The sequence below is a fragment of the Pseudopipra pipra genome, chromosome 17 (assembly GCF_036250125.1).
Source record: "Pseudopipra pipra isolate bDixPip1 chromosome 17, bDixPip1.hap1, whole genome shotgun sequence".
In the NCBI taxonomy this organism is placed as follows: domain Eukaryota; kingdom Metazoa; phylum Chordata; class Aves; order Passeriformes; family Pipridae; genus Pseudopipra; species Pseudopipra pipra.
The window spans coordinates 14,525,383-14,546,222 of NC_087565.1; the positions used below are offsets into that span (position 1 = coordinate 14,525,383).

General features: G+C 41.1%; 1 protein-coding gene across 7 annotated transcripts in view; it reads left to right on the forward strand.

Moving 5' to 3' along the window:
- Positions 1-20,840, forward strand: part of PHF20 (PHD finger protein 20) — a 67,770-nt gene that overhangs the window by 42,007 nt on the left and 4,923 nt on the right. For 3 of the 7 annotated variants that reach the window (XM_064674366.1, XM_064674370.1, XM_064674373.1), the window contains 7 exons: positions 2,467-2,646; positions 5,673-5,771; positions 6,369-6,530; positions 8,734-8,930; positions 14,032-14,131; positions 16,872-17,067; positions 19,542-19,941. In XM_064674366.1, coding sequence (XP_064530436.1) covers positions 2,467-2,646; positions 5,673-5,771; positions 6,369-6,530; positions 8,734-8,930; positions 14,032-14,131; positions 16,872-17,067; positions 19,542-19,941 — 1,334 coding nt within the window. The remainder of the gene's footprint in view (positions 1-2,466; positions 2,647-5,672; positions 5,772-6,368; positions 6,531-8,733; positions 8,931-14,031; positions 14,132-16,871; positions 17,068-19,541; positions 19,942-20,840) is intronic. The other 4 variants (XM_064674368.1, XM_064674372.1, XM_064674367.1 and 1 more) reach the window with 3 other exon arrangements.

Consider the following 20,840-nt stretch of genomic DNA (forward strand, 5'->3'; position numbering starts at 1 on the left):
AGTTTTGATGTTTGCTGTCCCAAAAGTTTAGGATATATTTCCAGGGGTTTTTTTATCTCATCTTCTCAAATTTAATCACAACTCATAAAATACATTTCACAGTGCTCAGAGGTCTTGTAGACCCTCTAAACTTTTCTGTCAGTGGAACAAAGGTGTTTCAAAACTTAATGTGTTTGTGTCAGTTATTGAAGAAAAATACATCCAATGTATGATAGAGTACCTTGAGCTTCCCCAGGACTGTGTTACAGGGGGCTGAAATATCTTAGATTATTATTAACCTGTGTGTCATAAAAGATAAGACATATTCTTGGCAAAAAAATCTCCTTAAAATTTAGTCTCACAAAGCTAAAGAGACCCCAATGGACACGAAATACCGTTCTGTTGACCCAGAGCCTGCGTGCCCTGATCTCAGCCCACAAGAAGCCCAGATGCCTTGTGCTCTTTCCAAGACTGGTGGGATCAAGGTGGCCATGGGGTTCTTAAATGTTAATTCATGAAATTGAGTTGAGCTGTTGGGAGCAGGGAGAACTAGGAGGGAAACCTGATGAAGGTTGTCTGATTTGTATGGATTTTTTTGTATTGTAATTTTGGGTTTCTCTGGGATGGCATTCTGTAAATATTTTTTACAGACATTTTTGTTGCAGCGTGGTAGACAATCAGGAAAGCTGGAAAAGGGCTTGTTTATGTGACTTCTCACCCTGTGCTGCAACAAACTGCATTTCAGAAAGTTTGTTAGGGCACTGGTGTTCCCAAAGAGATTATGAAGTACTCTAATCTTATTCTCAGTGATCGTGTAACCATGGGAAAAAGTTTTCTGTCTGAACTGATGGTGTCTTGTTCAACCCCTGGTCATGGAAGTCCTCAGAAGAGCAAATTCTGTTAGTAGGAAGTCTTACAAAAGTAGACCCAGCTTAAAAACAAACAAGCAAACAAAAACAGCACCAAGAAAATAAACAAAAAACCACAACAAAACCTCTTTATACTTATTCCTGCAAGAGAAGTTAGTCCTGCTGCAAATGGAAGGTCATGCATGTACTGTGGTGCTAATCAAGGAGTATCTTCTGGTTTTGGTAATTCTTTCTGGACAAAACCTGCTCCTTTCTACAGTCTTGCAGCTCTTGAGGTAAATAAGCGCCCAGAGAAAGGCACCAGTGCCTGGCTGGACAAAAGGCACCTTTTAGAGTCTTGTGTGGAAGTCAGGGTTTTGTTTAATTTGTCTTTTGGGGCTGCTGTAAAGCAGTAGGGCAGGTGAGTAGAAGATACCAGTTTGATTACAGAAATAGGTATGGGTGGCTCCTGTTCTTTTTTTCTTTAAAGTTCTAATGCATCTTCAGAGTGAGAGGACCGGGAAAGATGTCATCTGATGGCCTTCAGGTTTCTGCATCTTGGACTTCCTTTTGCCTGAAGAGATCCACTTGATCCTGAAAGCTCTGCAATGCGCCTTGTTACTGCTTCAGCTTGAAATGTTGAGCAGGGCAGGGGGCTTTATACCATTTCTTCTCCTAAGTATGTTCTCTAGGACTCTTTTCCTTCTCTTTTTAGTCACTTCCGGGTTCTACTCAGAATTATTTAATTAGAGGTGTCCAAGAGGCATGTTAATCTTCAGACAAGAAGGAAGTTACCTTAAGTATCCACTGAACTTTTGAGGTGCTTGTGATGATAGAATGGGACATTTTGATGCAAGTCAGCAAGCTGTCACCTTGGCCACTGGGTCTCCCTGACTTATTAATACTGAATATTGTACTCCAAAATGTCAGTGTACTGGTCTGGTTTACTCTGCTGTACTACTTGCCTTGCAGCCTTAGCTTTTACCATCTTCCTCACTCTTTTTCCATGTCCAGGAGGAGTTGCTTCCTGGAGTTAGGAGAAGGAAACTGACTTGACTTAAATAATAATAAATGGAATCTCAGGTGAAACCATTTCTGTATCTCATGATTTTTATGAATTTTAGGTAGTGATTCTGAATTCTTACATCTCGCTCTTGCTTGAAACACTGTTGTTTCAGTGGTATGTATTTTAAAACTGCTCTTCCTTATATATGCAGAGCTGCTTTATGCCATTTCTATGTGCCTCCTTACAAAGTTCACTTTGAGGACAGGCTGTGGTTCCTCTCACTAAAATAACAAGGCTCCTTTTCTCTTGGAGAAACTAATAAAAATGACCTGACCCATATCTCTGCCAAACTGAACTGTTTCTCTTTCCCCTTTTCTTTGAAGTCGCAGTATTTCCGAAAGAGTAGAGCTTTGGGGAATGCACATGCATCCACTGTTTCTTTTTGAAGGGAAAAAACCCTCAACAAACCAAACAAGAGCACTGGAGGTTTGAGCCTTTCAGTCAGGGCTAGAACTGAACTGAGCAGTGTCTGATCAGAAACACTCCACATGGACTCCCAGAGCTGCTGCTGCTGAACTAGACTGACTTTTGAAAGTATTTAAAGCTTGGACTTGGTCTTTGTTCTCTTTGTAGATGCTCCTCTACACATAGCCTTAAGGAGTACCCCATATAGAGATGAAAAAATAGAAAAGAGAAGAACTTCAACTCCTGTAAGTGCATTAAATAGTCACCGCCATTCTCTTAGAGACCAAACCAGGAACCACATAGCGAGAGCGCTGCGGAGGCCTCGGGACAGAGACAGAGTTGGACATGGTACGGCTTTGGGTTTAACGTGCACAGTTAAACTTGGAAAGTCTTGGAAAATTTGTAAGCATTGTAAGGAACTGATAATGTTGATAGCACATGTTCTGTATACCTGCTTTTAGAGAGAGTAATTTTGTATAAATGTACGGTATGAAATGTAAACGGTGCTGTTTCACTGTCATTTGGTGACTTTTCTTGCTGTCTTCATTGGGGTTTATTCTTCCCAGTCAGTGGGTATTATCTTTAAGATGTAAAAAGTACTTGAAGTATTAAAGGGCATGAAAAGATTATTGCTTATTTTTACTGTTTGATATGTGGGTCTTAATGCTGTTAAACTCTTGACTGTCCAAAGCATTAAATGTTTTAAGTAATCCTGTACTTACTGAGATACCTAAACTTAAAAGGGAGGGATGTGGTGGGCATGAGGCGCAGTGACCTGGGGTGTTTTATTTTGTTAGGGGTGGTTTTTTTAATAGCATTTGTTATAGCGTGTTTATACTGAAACCTGCTCTAGTATAGGTGGGTGACAGCCATACAGTGGATGGGGGGGATGTGTGCACACACATGCACAGAAACAATACATATGTTAAAATACTTTATATGTATATAAATAATATATAAATAATTTCCAGCGTACCTCTGGGTTTACTACATCGCCACTTTCAGATATGTAGTGAGAATCTGAGTCACGGTGATGAGGAAAACACCAACTCTGAGCTTAGACTATTCTGTCTGTAAGAGATGATCTGTGTCCTGGAGATCTTCACCTTCGCTGCCTGTCTGTGTGTTGTTCTGTTGATCATAGCAGTGAGGCAGTGCCTGGCACCTCTCTTTGTGCTTGGACATCCTTTGCTGCCCACCCTTGTAGGAAGGCCTGACTGAGATCCATCAGTCTCCTCGCTGTTCTGACTCAGTGGGACACGTCTTCCTAGGGAGTGTGGTATTTAAAGATTAGAATGAACTTTCACATGGTGGAGGATGATGAGTACTCATCCTGGTCCTCATGAACCTCTGCCATTCAAGGAAGCTGAAGTCTTATGTTTTTGCAAAAAAACCCCAAAGCTTTTAAAAATGTAGTTATTGAAAATGTAGCTTCATTTTTAGGATTATACAAGGCAGTTTATCATTCTGTTTGATCACACAAACCTGTGAGGATGCTCCTCACCTAGACAGTCTCCCTGTCTGGTCTTGGATCAGTAAGAATTCATTACGCTTTAGAGTGCTTGTGAGAAACAGTTTGAGACAACAAGATTCTTCAGTACACAGTTTTTGGAAGGCTCTGGTATAACACTTGAATATTTGTTCTTTGCAGATTTTTTTTTTCCAGGGAGCATGCATTAACTATGGTGTGCAGTCAGAAGATAGCTGTACATAGAAATTTGCAAATACTTAGATTTTTTTCAGATTTTAAGACATACAGGTTAGCTCAAGGGGGAAAAGTGTGGAACAAAGTGACAATTTCTGTCATATTTATGATGGATATATTCACAGTGACTGAGGCAGCTTACTCTGTGCTCTTGGATATCTTAAAACAAATCCAGCGATCTGACCATGTGAATGTCAGTTCCCAAACAAAAGGAAGCAAAATTTTCCTGCTTCTGTTAAACTCAGTTATTTTCTCTTTGCCCTTCTGGAAGAATAAAATGGCAGAACTTCCTTGCATCCCTGTGAGCAGGGAGAAGGGAATGGTACCCGGAGGATCTTGAGCGTTGGAAGAACAGGAGATATGAGGACAGAGGAAAGTAAGAAGGAAGTTGTGCTGACACTTGAATAACCCCCTCAACAGCCACGGAGGGGGGAGGAAGATGGCTTTTGTGCTGCCAGTCCTACTGCCCTTGGAGGACAGGTGACTGGGGTGGCCAGCTGCCATCAGGGCAGCAGCTGATGTGGCACTGAGACCATCACTGCCCACGTGCCGGGAGAGGCACAGCAGGGGCAGAGGAGCAGGAAATGATCAAGGACTAAGAGGAGGGGGAGGTGCGGGGCTAAAGACTCTCCTGAGCATGTCTCCTGCATCACAGTTGATAAACATGACTGAGATTTGCAGTTTCTCAGCTGTTTGTGCCATAAACACGCAGCCAGTGAATTGGGCAGTTTGCTACTGGCATGTATGAAAGAGGGTACTGCTGGTTTGCTTCATAAGTGGTTACAGACGAGCTTAAATGGTTTGTGCAGGAGATTTCTTACAGTATAAAGTGTCTTTAGGTGCTTATTCTGCCATCCATCACCAGAAATTGAAATAAGTTTGTGAATAGAAGGGTGAGTGGCTCAATCAGCCAAGCTCTCTGAGAGTAGAGCCATTCTGAGGTGCAAGGCATCCCTCCATAGCAGGTGTTGATTGCACCGGAGCTGAGTGAGGATAATTTACTTAAGGAGCTGTGTAAGCATCTGGAAATTCTGCTGTAGAGGCCTAAATCTGAAGGACAGAAGTTGTAGACAAAGACTGGGACCTGGAACGCAAGGATTTGTGCCCACGACCTCGCAGCACGGTGCTCTGGTACCGCGCCTTGAGGATGGACGGGATTGACACTCAAACACATCCCATAGAATAGGATGGAGAACAGATGTTGAGAGAATAGTAATTAAAGCCACTTGAACTAGTTGTTACTCAATTTGCAATGAAAACAAAATATTTGACTGAGGAACTGAACTGAAGTTGGGGGGGTTGGGGTTTTGTTCTTGTCAGGCTTCTGTTACAATGCTACTGAAATGTTCATCCATAATAATTTAGAAAGTGGATATAACAAATCCTTCAGTCTCTTCTTTTTTTATAATTTCTGAAGCGTGTAAATAATAAATGGGCACTGCTGTACAGTTGATTTCTCCCAAACGATATTCTAATTTTTTTATGGGACAATCAAATTAGAACTTTAAAATACACCATTCCAGTTGAGAACTGGAAATTCTTACAAATAAATTTTCTTGGGTTTTTTGCAGTGAAATGGCCTTGATTGTCCAAAGAAATTGTGGAGATCTTTATAAGTAGAATAAATGTATATATTTAAAAATTAATTTGCAATATTGTCTAATTTTAGGTGTTAAAGAACATGAGAAGAACAAAGGAAGAAAATCCAAAGACTATGGAAGATCCAAGTCAAAGAAAAAGAAAAAAAAGAAAAAGAGATCTAAGCCTGGTAATGCTCATTTTTCTTCTGTAGATGAAAATGGCTCTATTATTTTGTTTTGTTACCCAGTCTAACTCACTCAAGAGCAGGCATTGCAGTTCAGACTGCTTTCTTCACTAATCTGTTAGCTCTGATTTTATTAACTGGTTAATTTTAAATTGTGGTTGGCAAGATCTGTCCACTTTGAAGTCTGTGGGATTAGGGAATGTGTGTAGCCTGTGTGAGTAGCGGTGGGATGTGAGGGGCAGGTCTCCAGCCAGCAGTGCTTGTGTGGAAGTGCCTGTAAAGCAAAAGCATTTGTACACCTGCTCACCCTGAGGACTAGTTGGGCTGGAAAGTGTGGTCACTTAAAACCTTTCTTGCTTCTGTCAGCAGTGAACGGTGACTGAACAGCTTAAAATTTTCTGTTTCAGACAAGAACTTTCTTGGCTGTGGAAAGCTTGCCCAGCTTCCTGCAGCACTATGTAGTCCTGGAGCCCCAGCACATGGAGTGGGGACGGGCTCAGTGAATGGATGTGCCTGCTGTGGGCGTGCATGGGGCTCTTCCTTCTGTCAGCTTTTCTTGACCGCAGATTTCTACTGTTAACACTTCTTACAATTTTACAGGGTATTCCGGCGTTGGGGAGAACACAGATGTCTCACAGGAGCTTTCTCCTGAAAAATCAGTTGTCACAAAATCTATTTCTTCAAATAAATCATCTGCCCACCCGAGCACACCTCTGCACTGTGCTGATTCTGGACAGCACAGGGGAAAATCAAAAGCAAATGGTGAGATGACTCTCCTGTGTGTCTTGCTGGTTCTGCCTTTTGTTGCTAGTAAATATGTGAGCTGCACTAACATACTTGAAAACTAGTTCTTATGGTGTGAATTCGGCTGTTCTTACACAGCACTGTGTGTGTTTCCTTGTCCCTGCCTGACGAAGCTGGACCCACTATTTTGCCAGATGATGTTGCTGCTTTTTGCTTTGACTTTACCTTCATATACACGTTAAGACTGTTGCCCTTATTTTAGTAATCAGGTTAATTTTGCATTTTTTGCATCACCTTATTAACTCTAAAATAACCATGTTCAAACTTCATAATTACATTTTTCATATTTCGAAAGGTTTCTACAAAGTGAGAGCTCCTTGAAAGTTAAAAATGGTGCTTTGCAAGTTTGCTACAGAATGTGCTGTGTTTGAGGCCACTGGGTGTGGTGGTGTGTAGTTGTGTAGATACATTGTGATACCCGGTCATAATGACTCTGAGCTTCCTAAGGAGGAGCTCTTGGGTAGCTGTTTATTGAGTAGGTGTTTATTGGTGTCTTCAGAGTACTTCGTACACAGAACTCATAAAAATGTGGCTGCTGTGTTCCAGCTTTCATAATCCTAATATCTTGGTCCAAATTACTATTTACTGTCACAAGATGCTACACTAAAAAAGACAGCAAACATTTTGTTCTCTCTCTTGTTCTTAAAGCTCACAAATTAGAGGAAATAGGAAATGTATGACAGCTTGATGATGTACAAGAATCTTGAATTCCTTATTGTACAGCTGCACTGTGGAGGACTATTTGATTATTTTTTTGGACACAACTCTCATTGTTTGGCATTAGGCAAAACTAAAAATTAACTTCAGTTAATTCCACTACATAGGCAAACCAGGAAACATTAAAAACTACTGAAGTGCATTTGGTGGTAATGTCTTGAAACACGTTCTGCAAGTCTGAGCAGTTGTGTTTTCAGAGTATATCAACCATAGAACATACAGTAACTTGGCCATCAGTTGCTCAGACTTCTTTTGATCAATTCATAGACATTGAAAGTGGTGGAAAATATTGGAAATGGTTTTTATTTCATCCTTATCACAATTGCTTTGCTGCTTTTTGCATCTGCAGAAATTGTACCACCAATAAAAGCTGTGCCTAGATAAACCAAGTGTGGTGTAAGTAGAAGTGAAAGTCCTGTCAGTGTGGCAGTGCAGTGTGCCTGACCTGTCCCTTCAGAGCACCTCGGGAGTGTCCCAGCTCAGAGCTGGAATGAAACTTTGCAACTACTGCATTGGGTTCTCAGCCCCTTTAATTTGAGAACAGATGTTTCTCCAAAAGATGTAGCTTATAGCACAGACTGGTGGTTCTGGTTTTGCATTCTGTGAGCTAAGTGATGAAAATAGTTTTACCCACTATAGGTGAGACCCCACAACCTTACTTAAGAGTGACTAAAGTTTTCATCTTCCACTCCCCTCCAACTCATTAGATTATTTCCAAATAATTAAAATCCTTGTCTTCTTCCTCCAACCCTCCCATTCTATCCCCAAGGAAGATGCAGACATTGATTAATATTATTGAGGTAAGAATCTCAATTTAACCTGCTCTTTCAGTGAAGATTTTCTTGGCAGTTTTATTCAATCCAGAGATGCATTAGTGCTTTGGCTAAGTAGTGTGAATGCCTTCTGGAAGAACACCTTGGGCTATGCACTGCCCGTGAGTTGATCAATGAATCCTAAACAGGAGACTAAATGAAAATAATAATTTCTGAAGCAGGATTAAATTCTGTGTTGGACTCAATGTTTCTGTCATGAAGACATCACTTTGTGAGATTGAATGGTTCATAAAACAGAACCCTCTTTCTGCTTTTTGGGAACTCTACACTAAAAGTACCAAGTCACAATTCTGCACAAATTGTAGCAACTAGTATGAATCCTGTTTGAATGTACAAGTCTGGTTTTGTTTATTATACTTACCTGTCTAAAGAGAGTTTGTGCCTTTGGTTTGAGACACTGTATGCTGAACTTACCATTTTAATGACGGAAGCTGTTAAGTTGAAATATTTTTAAGGAGCTATTAATGAAAATATGAAACTTCATGATGTAGTAACCTTCAATAAAGAGTTAAATTTTGATGTTCCTTAAATGACACTGAACTCATACTTTTAGGAATGCATACTTGGGATGAGATCTTGAGGGTCGTTTGACCTTTTTTGTAATCACTTAGGATTTTATATAAATACTTCTTGTGCAGAGGATGACACCCTGAGTGAGTCATCTATGGATAGCTTGCTTTGGAGTGACGACGACTGCAGTCAGGATGTTGATGTAACCACCAACCCTGATGAAGAAGTTGAAGAAAGTGATTTTGAGATTGTTCGGTGTGTTTGTGAAGTAAAAGAAGAAAATGACTTCATGATTCAGGTATGAATTGGAGGGTGAATGCTCATGTCAGTGGAAGGTGTCAGTGGAAAAGCATTTGTTGGTTTGTTTTTTTTTTCTTCCTGGCAAGAAGCTTGACTGGAACGTACAACTCTCCAGATAGGCTGAATCAAAAAAAAAGTAATTACTGGAGTGTTTTGCTTTGAAGCAGAGCTGCACTTGTCCATTCTGCAGTAGTTAGCAAATTCTTAGTTCCTAATCTTCATAAGGCCATCTGTCCATTCCACATATAGGTGCTATTTTTAAACCAGCTTCCCAGAAAACTCAGAGCAGCTTCTATTATCTCTTCTGCTTAAGACTGTTGGTAAAAACCTCTTTGGAAGTGCCCTGCCTATTTACTTTTACTCTTTGAGATGTTTGTAAATCGTCAGGAAATAATTCCCTACAGAGCTGCTTTGAACCTTCTCACCCAGTTCCTCTCAGTTTCAAATAGTGAAGTCAAACAGATCAGTTAAACTTCATTTTTTTTTTTGTCTCTAATTTTGCCATTGCTCCTTGCATGAGCTGGTCCACATTGCTAATTCCCCATGAGTTTCAGAAGCAGCATATGCAGGAGCTTAAGTGTGTGATGCTCTTGAACGAAGATGACAAGCTTTTTGTAGTTGCCCTTCTGAAGAAATGAGTTTCCTGAAGGAGTTAGTTGGTTTTGGATGTTTAGGGGTTTTTTGTTTTGCTTTGTTTCTTTTCAAGAGGCTTCCACCCTCCCTATCTAGATCACCTTTTTCTTGTGTGGGCCTCCAATTCAAATTGTCAGTAGTGTAGCCTTTGAGGTAATTACTGCATTCTTTTGAGGTTTATTTGTGAAAGGATATGCCATAACACTAACTTCAGAAATATTTTTTTGGCACATGAACCTCACTCCTCATCTGCAGCTTTTGAAGTCACTTTCCCAGGCATTGTTGCTAACTTTTGCAAGGCTTGAAATGCACTTTACAGAACCCCTTACTGGTACAGTTCCTGGCCTGTTCTGTGAACTGCATTTCTCTTTGGCAGTTTGGAACTAGGAGGGAAGACAGAAGCTGAGCTAAACTGGCTTCACAGCCGCTGCTGATGTTTTGGTAGACTTTGCTTGAATGGAGGCAGAAAGTGTTAAGATGAAGAGAGGAGCACCATTCAAGTTGCAGTGTGAATTCCTGACTTCTGCAATAGAACAGTAGAAACACCTTTTTTGCCCTGAACATCAACAGCCTAATTTTAAAAATTTTTAATAGTGCTGGCTAATGCAGCTCAGTTTGATGTGTGTCCTTAACAGTGGAGTGGAACAGCTGCCTTGACTGGGGTGTTTTCTCTGGCTTTGCATGCGATTTCATGGAGGTTTGCTGGGGAAGGTGTGATACTTTGTCTCTTAGTGGTGAATTCACTTTGATGCACACCTTTGTGTTAGTGTTGGATGCTGACATGCAGGGCAAAAGGTTCCCTGTGCATGGGGAGGGGAGGGTGCAGTGATGGGCAGATTGAAGTAAATCTGAGTGTACAGGAGAAAAGGAGTCTGACAGTGGGGAATAAAGGGGGTGGATGTTTTCTGAAATGACTTTATACTCTAGACTACCTCTTTGTGTTTTAATTTTCTGGGAGAACTTACTTCAACACTAGATCAGGGTTGCAGAATGTAGGGAACTGTGAGCTGGCTCAGGACACAGCCTATTGAAAGCTTTCCTGGAATGTTCTGTGGGCTGCTTCTAAGATTGGCTTTCTAGGTTGAACTAGTTTGGGGTTTTTCTGAGCATCTTGCAAAGTTTTAAACATTTCAGCTGTTTTATGAAAGAATTGGCTGGGAGAGCAGGTTATTCTCTCTGGAAAAGAGATGCAGATGGACAGTGTGGTGAGTACCTGCATTCATTGTGGGGATTGAGACAATAGGAATTGGGAAGCAAGGAGGTGGTCACGAGATTTTGTGGGGCTGAGATGGGGGGGTGCAGGTTAGGTGGTTTGCTTAAGGAAGCAAATGCTGTGCTCCCCACAGCTTTCTGTCAGCCTGTATTTTTGGGAAAAAACAGTCTGGTTGTCTGTTGATGTAGAAATGCCTGAGTTTACTCTTCTTAAGAACAGAGCAGTAATACAAAGCAAAGCTGCTATGTTATACAACTGTGGAATTATCACAAGGGGAATCTATTTTCAGCTTTTCAGAGGTGGAATGCCAAGATTGACACTTCCCTTTGGCTTTATAGAGCAAGAATCTGGTGTAGTTGTCATAACTTTATAATTAGGAAAGATTTCTTCCCTATTTTCCACTCACACTTCAATCTGACACTTGGAAGACGAATTCAGAGCTGTCTGCCCTAAGGAACTTGGATTTAGATTGGTCCTTTCTTTCTGAAGATAGGTCATTTTGCTCAGGTATGGGGTTTCAGAAGAATACTGTCCTTCTTTGCACTTTTCTCCCTTGGAATGTTTATTTTTCCCCTGCTTTATTATTCTGACTGAAATGTGCTGGCACCTGGGGTACCTGCTTGAGCAGGCTGTGTACCCATCTGCCTGGACTTGGGATCAGAGTTAGGAACCAGGGCAGCTTCTTCATGCATGTGGCTGGAGGTTTATTTCTCCTAGGATACATGGATCCCCTCCTCTCTTACAAGAGGGAGAATGGAAAGTCATTTTCTCTTTGAGCTGTGCTCATTTCCATGAATGTGCCAAATTTAGAAATAATGGGGGAAAATGTTAATTTTAAACACAAGCACCTTATTTTTCCTGAAAGATTAGGGACAATTAAGGCTTAATGAAACTATACACATTTAAAATGGGAGTTGGTTCCATTTAGGTATTTAAACTAATAACCCCCCCCGTTCCACTTAAAGATTTTATATAAACTTTCTTTATCCTGAACTTGCCTAATCAATTGTCTTGAGCAATTTGTGCATTAAGAACGTCATGTATTGCACCACGGTGCAGAACTCCGGGTTTGCATTTATGGAAGTACCTGCTTCAGGCAGTAAAAGTTAAATCAAGAAAAAGTATAAAACCCCCAATCTATTGTTGGTCAATGCTCTTTTTCCCCAGTCTCTGTAACTCTGGAAGGAGGTTACTAGATTCCATTTCTGGAGCCTGTGTAAAGCAGCTGAGTAGCATTGCCCTGTGTTCCCTCTGGAGGCACAGTACTCCCTTTTCATGGTGAGGCCCAAACCAGTCCAGACAGACTGTCATTGTCCCTTCTTTTTGGTCTTTATACCTGAACATGGGTATGTTTGTATATGATGTGTATGATGCAGAGAATTCTGGGGCTGGGTTTGGTGGCCTCGAGTGATGGAAGTAAATGGACTTGGGATGTTTTTGTTCAGGAATGTGAAAAGCTGCTTTAAATACATATCCTTTGTGTTCAGTTATTTCTGTTGTTACTTGAATTTTGATTGAAATATTTTTGCACAGCACTGCATGTTTTTTTTCTCTTCCAAATTTCCTACTTGGTGTGCTTTGAATCTCCCTGCTACTGCCTGGGCAGGGGTAGCTTCCCTGCAGTGTGTGTGCCAGCAGGAGCCTGGAGCCTGGCCAGCCATGCTGTGCAGTAGAACCTGCAGGTAAATGGAGGACCTGTGCCCTGGTGGGGTACATACTTAAATACCAGTTGAGTAAAGTAAAAAAAAGTTGGGATGCTTCACTGGAGTTCTGGGCAAAATTGCCTGGAAAATCACTGAGTGCAGTCCTGTGCAATATGGCATGATTTATTGGATGCAGGTGTAACTAGAACCAGGAGATCACTTCTTGTTTTTAGCACAGTCTGTTTTTCTCAATCCATTTTCTTTGTTTTAGAACACCTTTTTCTGACTCTAATAATCACCTTCGTGAAAGTAGGATGGTGTCTCTGCCTTTTTTGAAGACAACTCCTTATTGCTTTAGGACTGTTCACCCATTTTGTAAGGCAAAACATTGTTGGTCCCATCCTTCAGATACCTGTTTCTCTACAGCCTTTTGCGTTCTCTCTTCCCAGGGCTTTTATTTCCTCCACCCCTGGGCCACTCATTTAATGCAGTGAAGTATTCAGAACCTGGTTGTCTCTTTCTGTCCCTCCTACCTTGAGGAATGGCAGCAGATAAGAAGAGCATTAATAAAAGTGGTGTTGAACACAGATGAGATGTTTAGCAAGTTGGCATCTTTGTAGGTCAGTGAGGAGCAGCAGCTGAGGTTGCTTGCAGTTGCTGATGGGGGGTGTGTTTTAGCTCATATTGGAATCCTCCAACATTAAAGAGACCCCTGCATTAGGCTTTTGGCTCATGCTCTAAGAAATAAATCTCACTGCATGGGAAGACAGTGATTTTGAACTGACATCACAGTTTCAAATCAAAATTGACTTAATATGTGGGGTTTTGTTCCGTGTTTCAGTGGTCTGTAGGCTGCAGTCAAATTTTGTCTCCTGTGAAGATATGGGAGGGGGGAGAAAATAACAGAAACAGAACATGTGAATATAGGTTTTTTTCCTGCTCTAGAACTGCTTAAGAACAGTGGCTCTAAGAACAGTGATTGTATTTTCAGTAGTGTAACTGTGCTAAATAGATCCAAACTGTGTTCAGTCTTTGCCAATATGATGCCCCCCCTTGGCAGGATGTTGGAAGCTTTTGAAGCTGGTACAGCTATATCTGCACTGCAGGTTTGTGCTGGTAGAGCTGCCTTTGAAATGGATAAAATGTTAGTGCTACAAGAATCAGTAAAGCATAATATTGGCTAGTCCTGTGTGACATAAGTGTCTCTGGGATTTTGTAATTGAATGTGATTTACTGTTTGAGGGGGAAGCTTTTTAAATCGGAAAAATAGATCTGTTTCACTGGAAAAAGCTTGATTGCATACTGATTGCTGTCCTGGTTATGTGCACATGCATCCTGTGAAAGATCTTCATCTCCAAAGGGGATGTTTTTGTACCTTTCAAAATATCTGCTTTCAGTTTTTAATTGTCATTCTCCAGAAAAACACATGAAAAATGTCTGGGAAAGGCTCAGATTTTATTGTAGTCTGATTCTTTAATGTGTTTGCTTGTCCCTGGAAGGTGGGGGGTGGGTCTTTTTGTCTTAAAATATGTAGATGCTGTGTCTCTTAATTGATGTATTGAGCTCGTGGCCTTAGTTTCTGTTAATGTGCACTTCTTGCCTTTGAACAGTGTGAAGAGTGTCTGTGCTGGCAGCATGGAGTCTGCATGGGTTTGCTGGAAGATAATGTACCTGAGAAATATACCTGCTATATTTGCCAAGATCCTCCAGGTACAGAAATTTAAGATTACAGATCCTTCTTACAAATGTAGTACATTTGCTAGTTTTTATATATATATATAGCTCAAAGATTAAAGTACTTTTTTGCCCGTAGCTGTGTCTGTCACTATAGGTAATTTTCAGTTACAGAAAGTTTAATTTCTGTGAATGTCCATGGGTCAATATTGTGGAATTACAGCTGGACAGGAACAGAGTGAATGTTTTCACTGTGATGACCATCTGTCACGTTTTGCTGTAAGAAGGACTGCACTGTCTGGCTGTGGAAAATGAGTGTAGAAGCACTCAGGAAGCTGAAGCAAAGACTCCCCACGGGCACATCTCAGGGGATGTGGCTGCAGCTCTTCCCCAACAAGGCTGGGCTTCCATGTTCTTTATAATCAGTCAGCACAGGGCTCTGCAGCTCTGGCTCTTGTCGTTGGCTGCATCCCCTGAGACAGCCTGTGTATTGGCATTTATCTGGGGGAACACAGTCAGAGGGGATTAAGCAACACTTTCCCTGCTCCTAACGATGTATTTTTAAATATCTTGGTCCACAGCAGGTGAAATTACACTTAGGTGAATATTTTCTGACTTCCTACTCCATGGATTACAAAGCCTCGATGAAAATGGAAACAGATGAGGTTCTTGCTTGAGTCCATGTTTAAAAATGGCAAGAAAATGGATCTCTGGCCTACTGAAAAGACCTTTTTGGTTTATATACATAGTTGGATTGTGATCTTGGATTTTTTTGGCTGTTGAAAGATACCAGCTCTTTTGTACCTTAACTCATGGATTTGTGTAGTTGGTTTACTGATGTTTGTACTCACAGCAAGAAAGACATGCCACACTTAAATTTTAAACTGTTTCACTACACAGATAACAGTATATTTAAGAGGATTTTTTACAGTATCTTGCTTCTAGGATTTTAACCCTTTGTTTTCAAGATATTTTGCTTTGTGTCAACTGAAGTTAGTTTTAAATGTAACTAAAATGCACATGCAAACTGTCATCACACTTGAACATCAGAATGCTTTTGTGCAAAAACTGATTACAGCTTAATTTGCTTATTTAATCATTAACTTCCTTTGAAGGTTCTAAAATTTACATTGGGGGAGCCTAATTTTTACCTGTTTTCAACAAGGAAAATGTCCAACTTTTTAACTGCATTGATGGCTTCTCAATTACAGTGACTCTGCTTTTGGCTTGAAATAAGCTAATAGGCTCTGTGGATCTACAAAGAAGTGGCTTTTAAAACTGGGCATGGCAATTCAGCAAAATCTTTTTTAGGAGCTTTCCCCAGTCTAAACTGCTGAGATGTGTTACAGCACCACTTACGCTTCTGGAAATAAAAGCAAATTTGGTGTAATTTTGTCTCAAAACTGTACGAACTGCTATTTTACTCAATTCTCTTTGAGTCAAGTGGGATTTTTAAGACATTTGTTAACATTTACCCCTGCTTAATCATGATCAAGATGCTTATGATGTGACTGATTCATTCAAGCTACACCATATACACCTCAAAAGGGAGCACTTTTTACCTCAGGGTACACATCATCTCAGTTGTTCAGCTGACCATGAAGTTCTAAAAGTCTCCATTTTATTCTTCTGGACTGAACTTTATTTTCTGTTAGAGATGGCAGCTTCTCTAATGCAGAGATAAATGAGGGAGGGCTAATGTAGGTGTGTCAGGAACATGTCCAACGTGGTCCTGACCATACCTAGGAGAGTTCCTTCCTTCTTTGTACAGTGTGGGCTGAGCTGTTACAGCCTTGAAAATTCCTTCTTCCCTGGGTTGATTTCTGATGCCACTTAACACCCCTGTAGTGCCATCCCTTGTCCTTACTCTTTTCTTTTTTTTTAGTTTCTCCTTAACTGCTGAAACCTCCAGTCAGTATTGGCCTGTGTGTATTGGAGAGCTTTTTGGGGCTGTTCTCAGTCTGTGCTCCAGCATTATCCCTGGGTTTGGGGGCTTGCTGCCTGGGCTCTATGTAGGGCAGTGACTGTTTCTCAGGGTGCTGAGCTGTCTGCTGAGAACATCTGTTGTAACAGTACATTTTACAGGGTGTGGGGGAGCTTTTGTTGCATATTTGTTTGTGTGTTTGCAATTTAGCAAGCATCTACAGTTCTGCTCTTTCCTGCTAATACCATTTTTTGGCAGCTTAAGTTACTTTTACTGATGCATTTATCACATTTAATGTTTCATTTCAGTTGTTGTTGATACTCCAACCTCTTAAGCTAGAATTACCATCATTAATAGCCTAACTTAGGAGATTTTCCATCAGAACCTCATCATTGGTTCCTTTAAAATGTAGTTTTGAATACCTGTACTAATACATGTGTGATGTTTAAAAATAAGACCACTGGGAAAGGAAGTTCATTGCCTTTTTCTGTGTTTTGCTGTCTACAGAGACCCGCATTCAGACCGTGGTTTGTCATAACCATGGTTAGACTAGACAGTGTGATGTCCTGCTAAAATATGCCTTTGCCTCAGCTGCAGCTGCTTGTTGCTGGATTCCTTTGATGGAATTTGGGGTCTGATTGGTTTTACAGTTGGGCAGAGGTTTTTGAGTTCCCACTTTACAAGGTCTTCATTTCTTCAGAGTTTTGTCTGCTTTTATAGGACCTTTAGTGGTGCTGTTGGTAAGAACAAATAAGCTTTTGCAATGCTTGGAGATAATCAGAATTACTACCAGTCATGTTAACATACCACAGTTAATGCTTCATTTTAACTCACTTGTTACTCTCACTTTAGGTCAGAGGTCCAGCTTAAAGTATTGGTATGAGAAGGAGTGGTTAAGCAATGGTCATATGCATGGCTTAGCATTTTTGGAAGAAAATTATTCCCACCAGAATGCCAAGAAGATCGTGGCCACTCACCAGCTGCTGGGGGACGTGCAGAGAGTGATCGAGGTGCTGCACGGGCTGCAGCTGAAGATGAGCATATTGCAGTAAGCACATTTCAGGGCCTGCTGGCACCTTCTCAGGGGGAGTTACATTGCAAGTAGAAAAATAGTCACAAATTCAGTCTTAGGTTTGTGCTGCTTTGTGGATTTATAACGTAGTTTGAATTGCTGATGTGATCTTGGAAAAGGGCTTGGCTGCTTAAAAGCTATTGGAGTGTGTTGAGTGTCAATTGACCACGTGTATAAAAGGGTTGGGAAAGTAGAAAGAGGGAAAAAACTAATAACAGCAGCTTCTCCTGAAGCACCTAAATAGATTGAAGTAAGAAGAGGAGGATAGGTATATAACCTGTGGCAACATTCTTACATCACTTACCTTCTCCATTCCAGTAAATTTAATCGTAGCTTCTCCATCAGGAATCAGATGGTTTTATTGGGTGTGGTGTGTTGCTCTGCTGCAATGGGAGAGCAGATGCACCTTCAGCAACCTGCAGGGGTTCATTTCTGTGCAAAGGTCATTACAGCTATATCTGAAGAAAATAATATAATAATTTATATAAATCTTGATTTTCTTTGTATAAAATCAAGTTTTCTGCATCTTTTCCTGTTCAAAGTCATCCTTAGGTTGTGACGACTGAAAAAAATTTTTCCTAACTCAAATCCAGCAGTTTTAAATTGATTGAATTCCATTGTTATAATTTATTAGTTGATAAATTGCACAGCAGCAGCTATTTGGAAAGCAAAGCTTTTGGTGCTTTCAGGGTTCTTTAGACCTTTTCCTCTTATCTGTGGTGATGCAGGAGGTCCACTGGCAGGACTGGAAATGCTCAAACAGTGGAATAATGCTTGAAGCAAGAGAGTAGCAATTTTAACATAAGGTTTTGCTTTTCCATTACGAGATCCTGTAGTCAGATCTGCAAGTAATCCCTTCCCTCTTTGGAGACTGGAACATAAATATAAGGCCACTCCTTGGGCCTTTTGTTAAAGAATGAGACTTCAAATTCTGATTTTCTGATTGTAAATTTAGATTTATGTAGTGCTGAGGTATGGAGCACAGGACAAGTACGTGATGCTTGTTACAGGTTTTGTTCCTTTTCTCTCCCATGCTGAAGTCAGTGTAATGGCCTGGGTTAGTTAAAGGTGGGCTGCAATCCTGTTTGGATCATCTGGTTAAAAGCTTCAGCCCCTGTTTTCTTTGTCATCACATAAATCAGAGACAATTTGAAAAATTACTGAATTAAAAGAATTATTATATTGTTGATGCAGATCTACCATCTAGAGGAGAGGAGATGATTTCACAGCTGCCTGAAATTATTAGGAGAGCATTGCTCAGTGTTTCAAGGAGTTGGCAAAGGATCCAAGGTGACAGTGGCAGTGCTATGGGAGGGAGAACCTTCAGCAGGCAGGAGTTAAAAGGTTACTCAAGTATTAGTGTTTGATTTTTCATCCTTACGTAACCGGTGCATCATTTTTCAATTCTCTGTCTTCCGTAAAGTTATCCCTTGCTCTTTGCTGAGCAAAATAGTGTCTTAGGTGTAGCAGATGAGTGGAGCTAGAGCAGGTGAGTGATCCCCTGGCTCTCAGTTTTGCAGGCATGCCTGAGAGTGGCCAGGGGGATCCATCCCTGCCGTGCCGGCGCTGGAGGCAGAGGTGACCTGGGAGGTGTCTGAGCAGGTCCTTGGCAGCTGTGCTGTGCTTCCCTCTGAGAGACATGGAAGAACCTGAGCTGCTGTAGGATGGGCGAGAGAGCAGTTACTTCACAAGTGAACTGCTCATGTGTTGTTGAGTGCTTTGGTGAGCAGCTGGAAAAGCGGGATCAGCTGAATGGAATAAGTCCATCCACCTTTGCAAGGAAGCAGAGAGGAGGCTTTGGGGCAGCCCCCCCTCCCTGTGCAGCCCAGTGCAGATGCTGTAGGGTCAGGGTTTGCTCTGCTTTGCTCTCCTTGTACTGCTGGTTTGATGCCTGACACACATGTGGAAGAACATCAGTTACAATGCTCAGTCTAAATTTTTTGTTAGTTGTATCTGTGTAACCTGATATGTATAGTTGTCCCTTCTGCTGGAATAAATAACAGATTAGTCAATTTGAAAACAACTCAGATAAAACTTTTTATCAGAATAGGTGGAGGGGACAATGGTATGTTGTTGTACCGTACCTTGCTAAAAATATCCCAGTTAAAATTAATTTCTGCTGTTCGTAAAAAGCAAAATGTTCATCAAGGGCAACATTGGTGAGAAATTGTATGTGTCTATTTGCAACTTACTTTTCAAATTTTTTCTTAATGTCAACATTTGGCCTATGTACCACGTTATAGAAATGAAAATAGTGAACCTAACAGAACATTGTAGGAACATGCACAGTTGAGGTCAGTGACACTTATTTCAGAGTACTTGGGCATTTTTTAGTGATTATGATGACTTAGCATGTAGTGGTTCAAATATTCTTATTTGATTGCCTTGTGTAATAGGATAGTTTGCTCAGTCACTTTAAATGGGTGGTGTAATTTTTTTTGTTTGAACAGAAATAAAGAACATCCTGACCTAAAGCTTTGGTGTCATCCGTGGAAGCACATCACAGTGGATGAGAAAATCCATACAAAACACATCATTCACTTTGAGGAAAACTGTTGCAAAGAGGAGACAGCAAGTTATAGAACTTGGAATGGGACAGTTGAGAAGCCCTCAACCATTCCTTCTGTGGAGGAATCTTACATTACAAGTGAACACTGTTACCAGAAGCCTCGGGCCTACTACCCTGCCATAGAGCAGAGGCTGGTTGTGGAAACAAGAGGTTCAGCCATGGATGATGGAGTAAATAGAATAAGGGAAAATGGAGATGATGCCCTGTCAGAGAGATTTGGCTGGAATCTGGACCAAGAAATATGCAAGATGGAAAATGAATCCAAACACAATTACTCTAAGGTATTTGTATTAAAATAGACCTCTCTGCAAAGAGCATGTGTTTGCCTGGCAAAGAGCAAACCTCTACCTTTTTTAATAGTATTTGGTTTGTATTAAGTTTTTTCTTGTGCTGTTAAATTTAAGTTGCCAGTAAGAGTTAAAATGATAGATGTGATCAATTCCTTCATTTCATATTATAATTAAAAAAACTAGGTTGACTTCTGGACCTCAAGTCACTCGAAAGGTATGGACCATGCATTGTGGTCCACTGGCAGTTCATTGCTGCTTACTTTTGTGTGTTAAATGTAGAAATAAACACTAGGGTGCTTCTGCTAGTGGCAATTCATGTGAAGTGTGGGCTGAGGAATGTTAGAAACACTCTGGGAAATGGATGGACCCCCCTCTGCTCTGGAACCAGGCTGGGAGAGCTGGAGAAGAGAAGGCTCCAGGGAGACCTGAGAGCCCCTTCCAGTGCCTAAAGGGGCTCCAGGAGAGCTGGAGAGGGACTTGGGACAAGGGATGGAGGGACAGGACAAGGGGGAATGGCTTCCCACTGCCAGAGGGCAGGGTGAGATGGGATATTGGGACAGAATCCTTCCCTATGGGGATGGGGAGGCCCTGGCACAGTTTGCCCAGAGAATCTGTGGCTGCCCCATCCTTGGAAGTGTCCAAGGCCAGGTTGGACGGGGCTTGGAGCAACCTGGGACAGTGGAAGGTGTCCCTGCAGAGGGGTTGGACTGGATGACCTTTAAAGACCTCTTCCAACCCAAACTATTGTACAATTTTATGATTCTGTGAAATAGTGAGCTCCCTTTTTTAGGTTAAAGGTGTGGTGAACTTTTATTTCATGCATATGTAAGCTGAAACTTGTTATTTTTGAATTCTCTACCAATCAAGATTGTGTTATGTTTCCCAGAAAA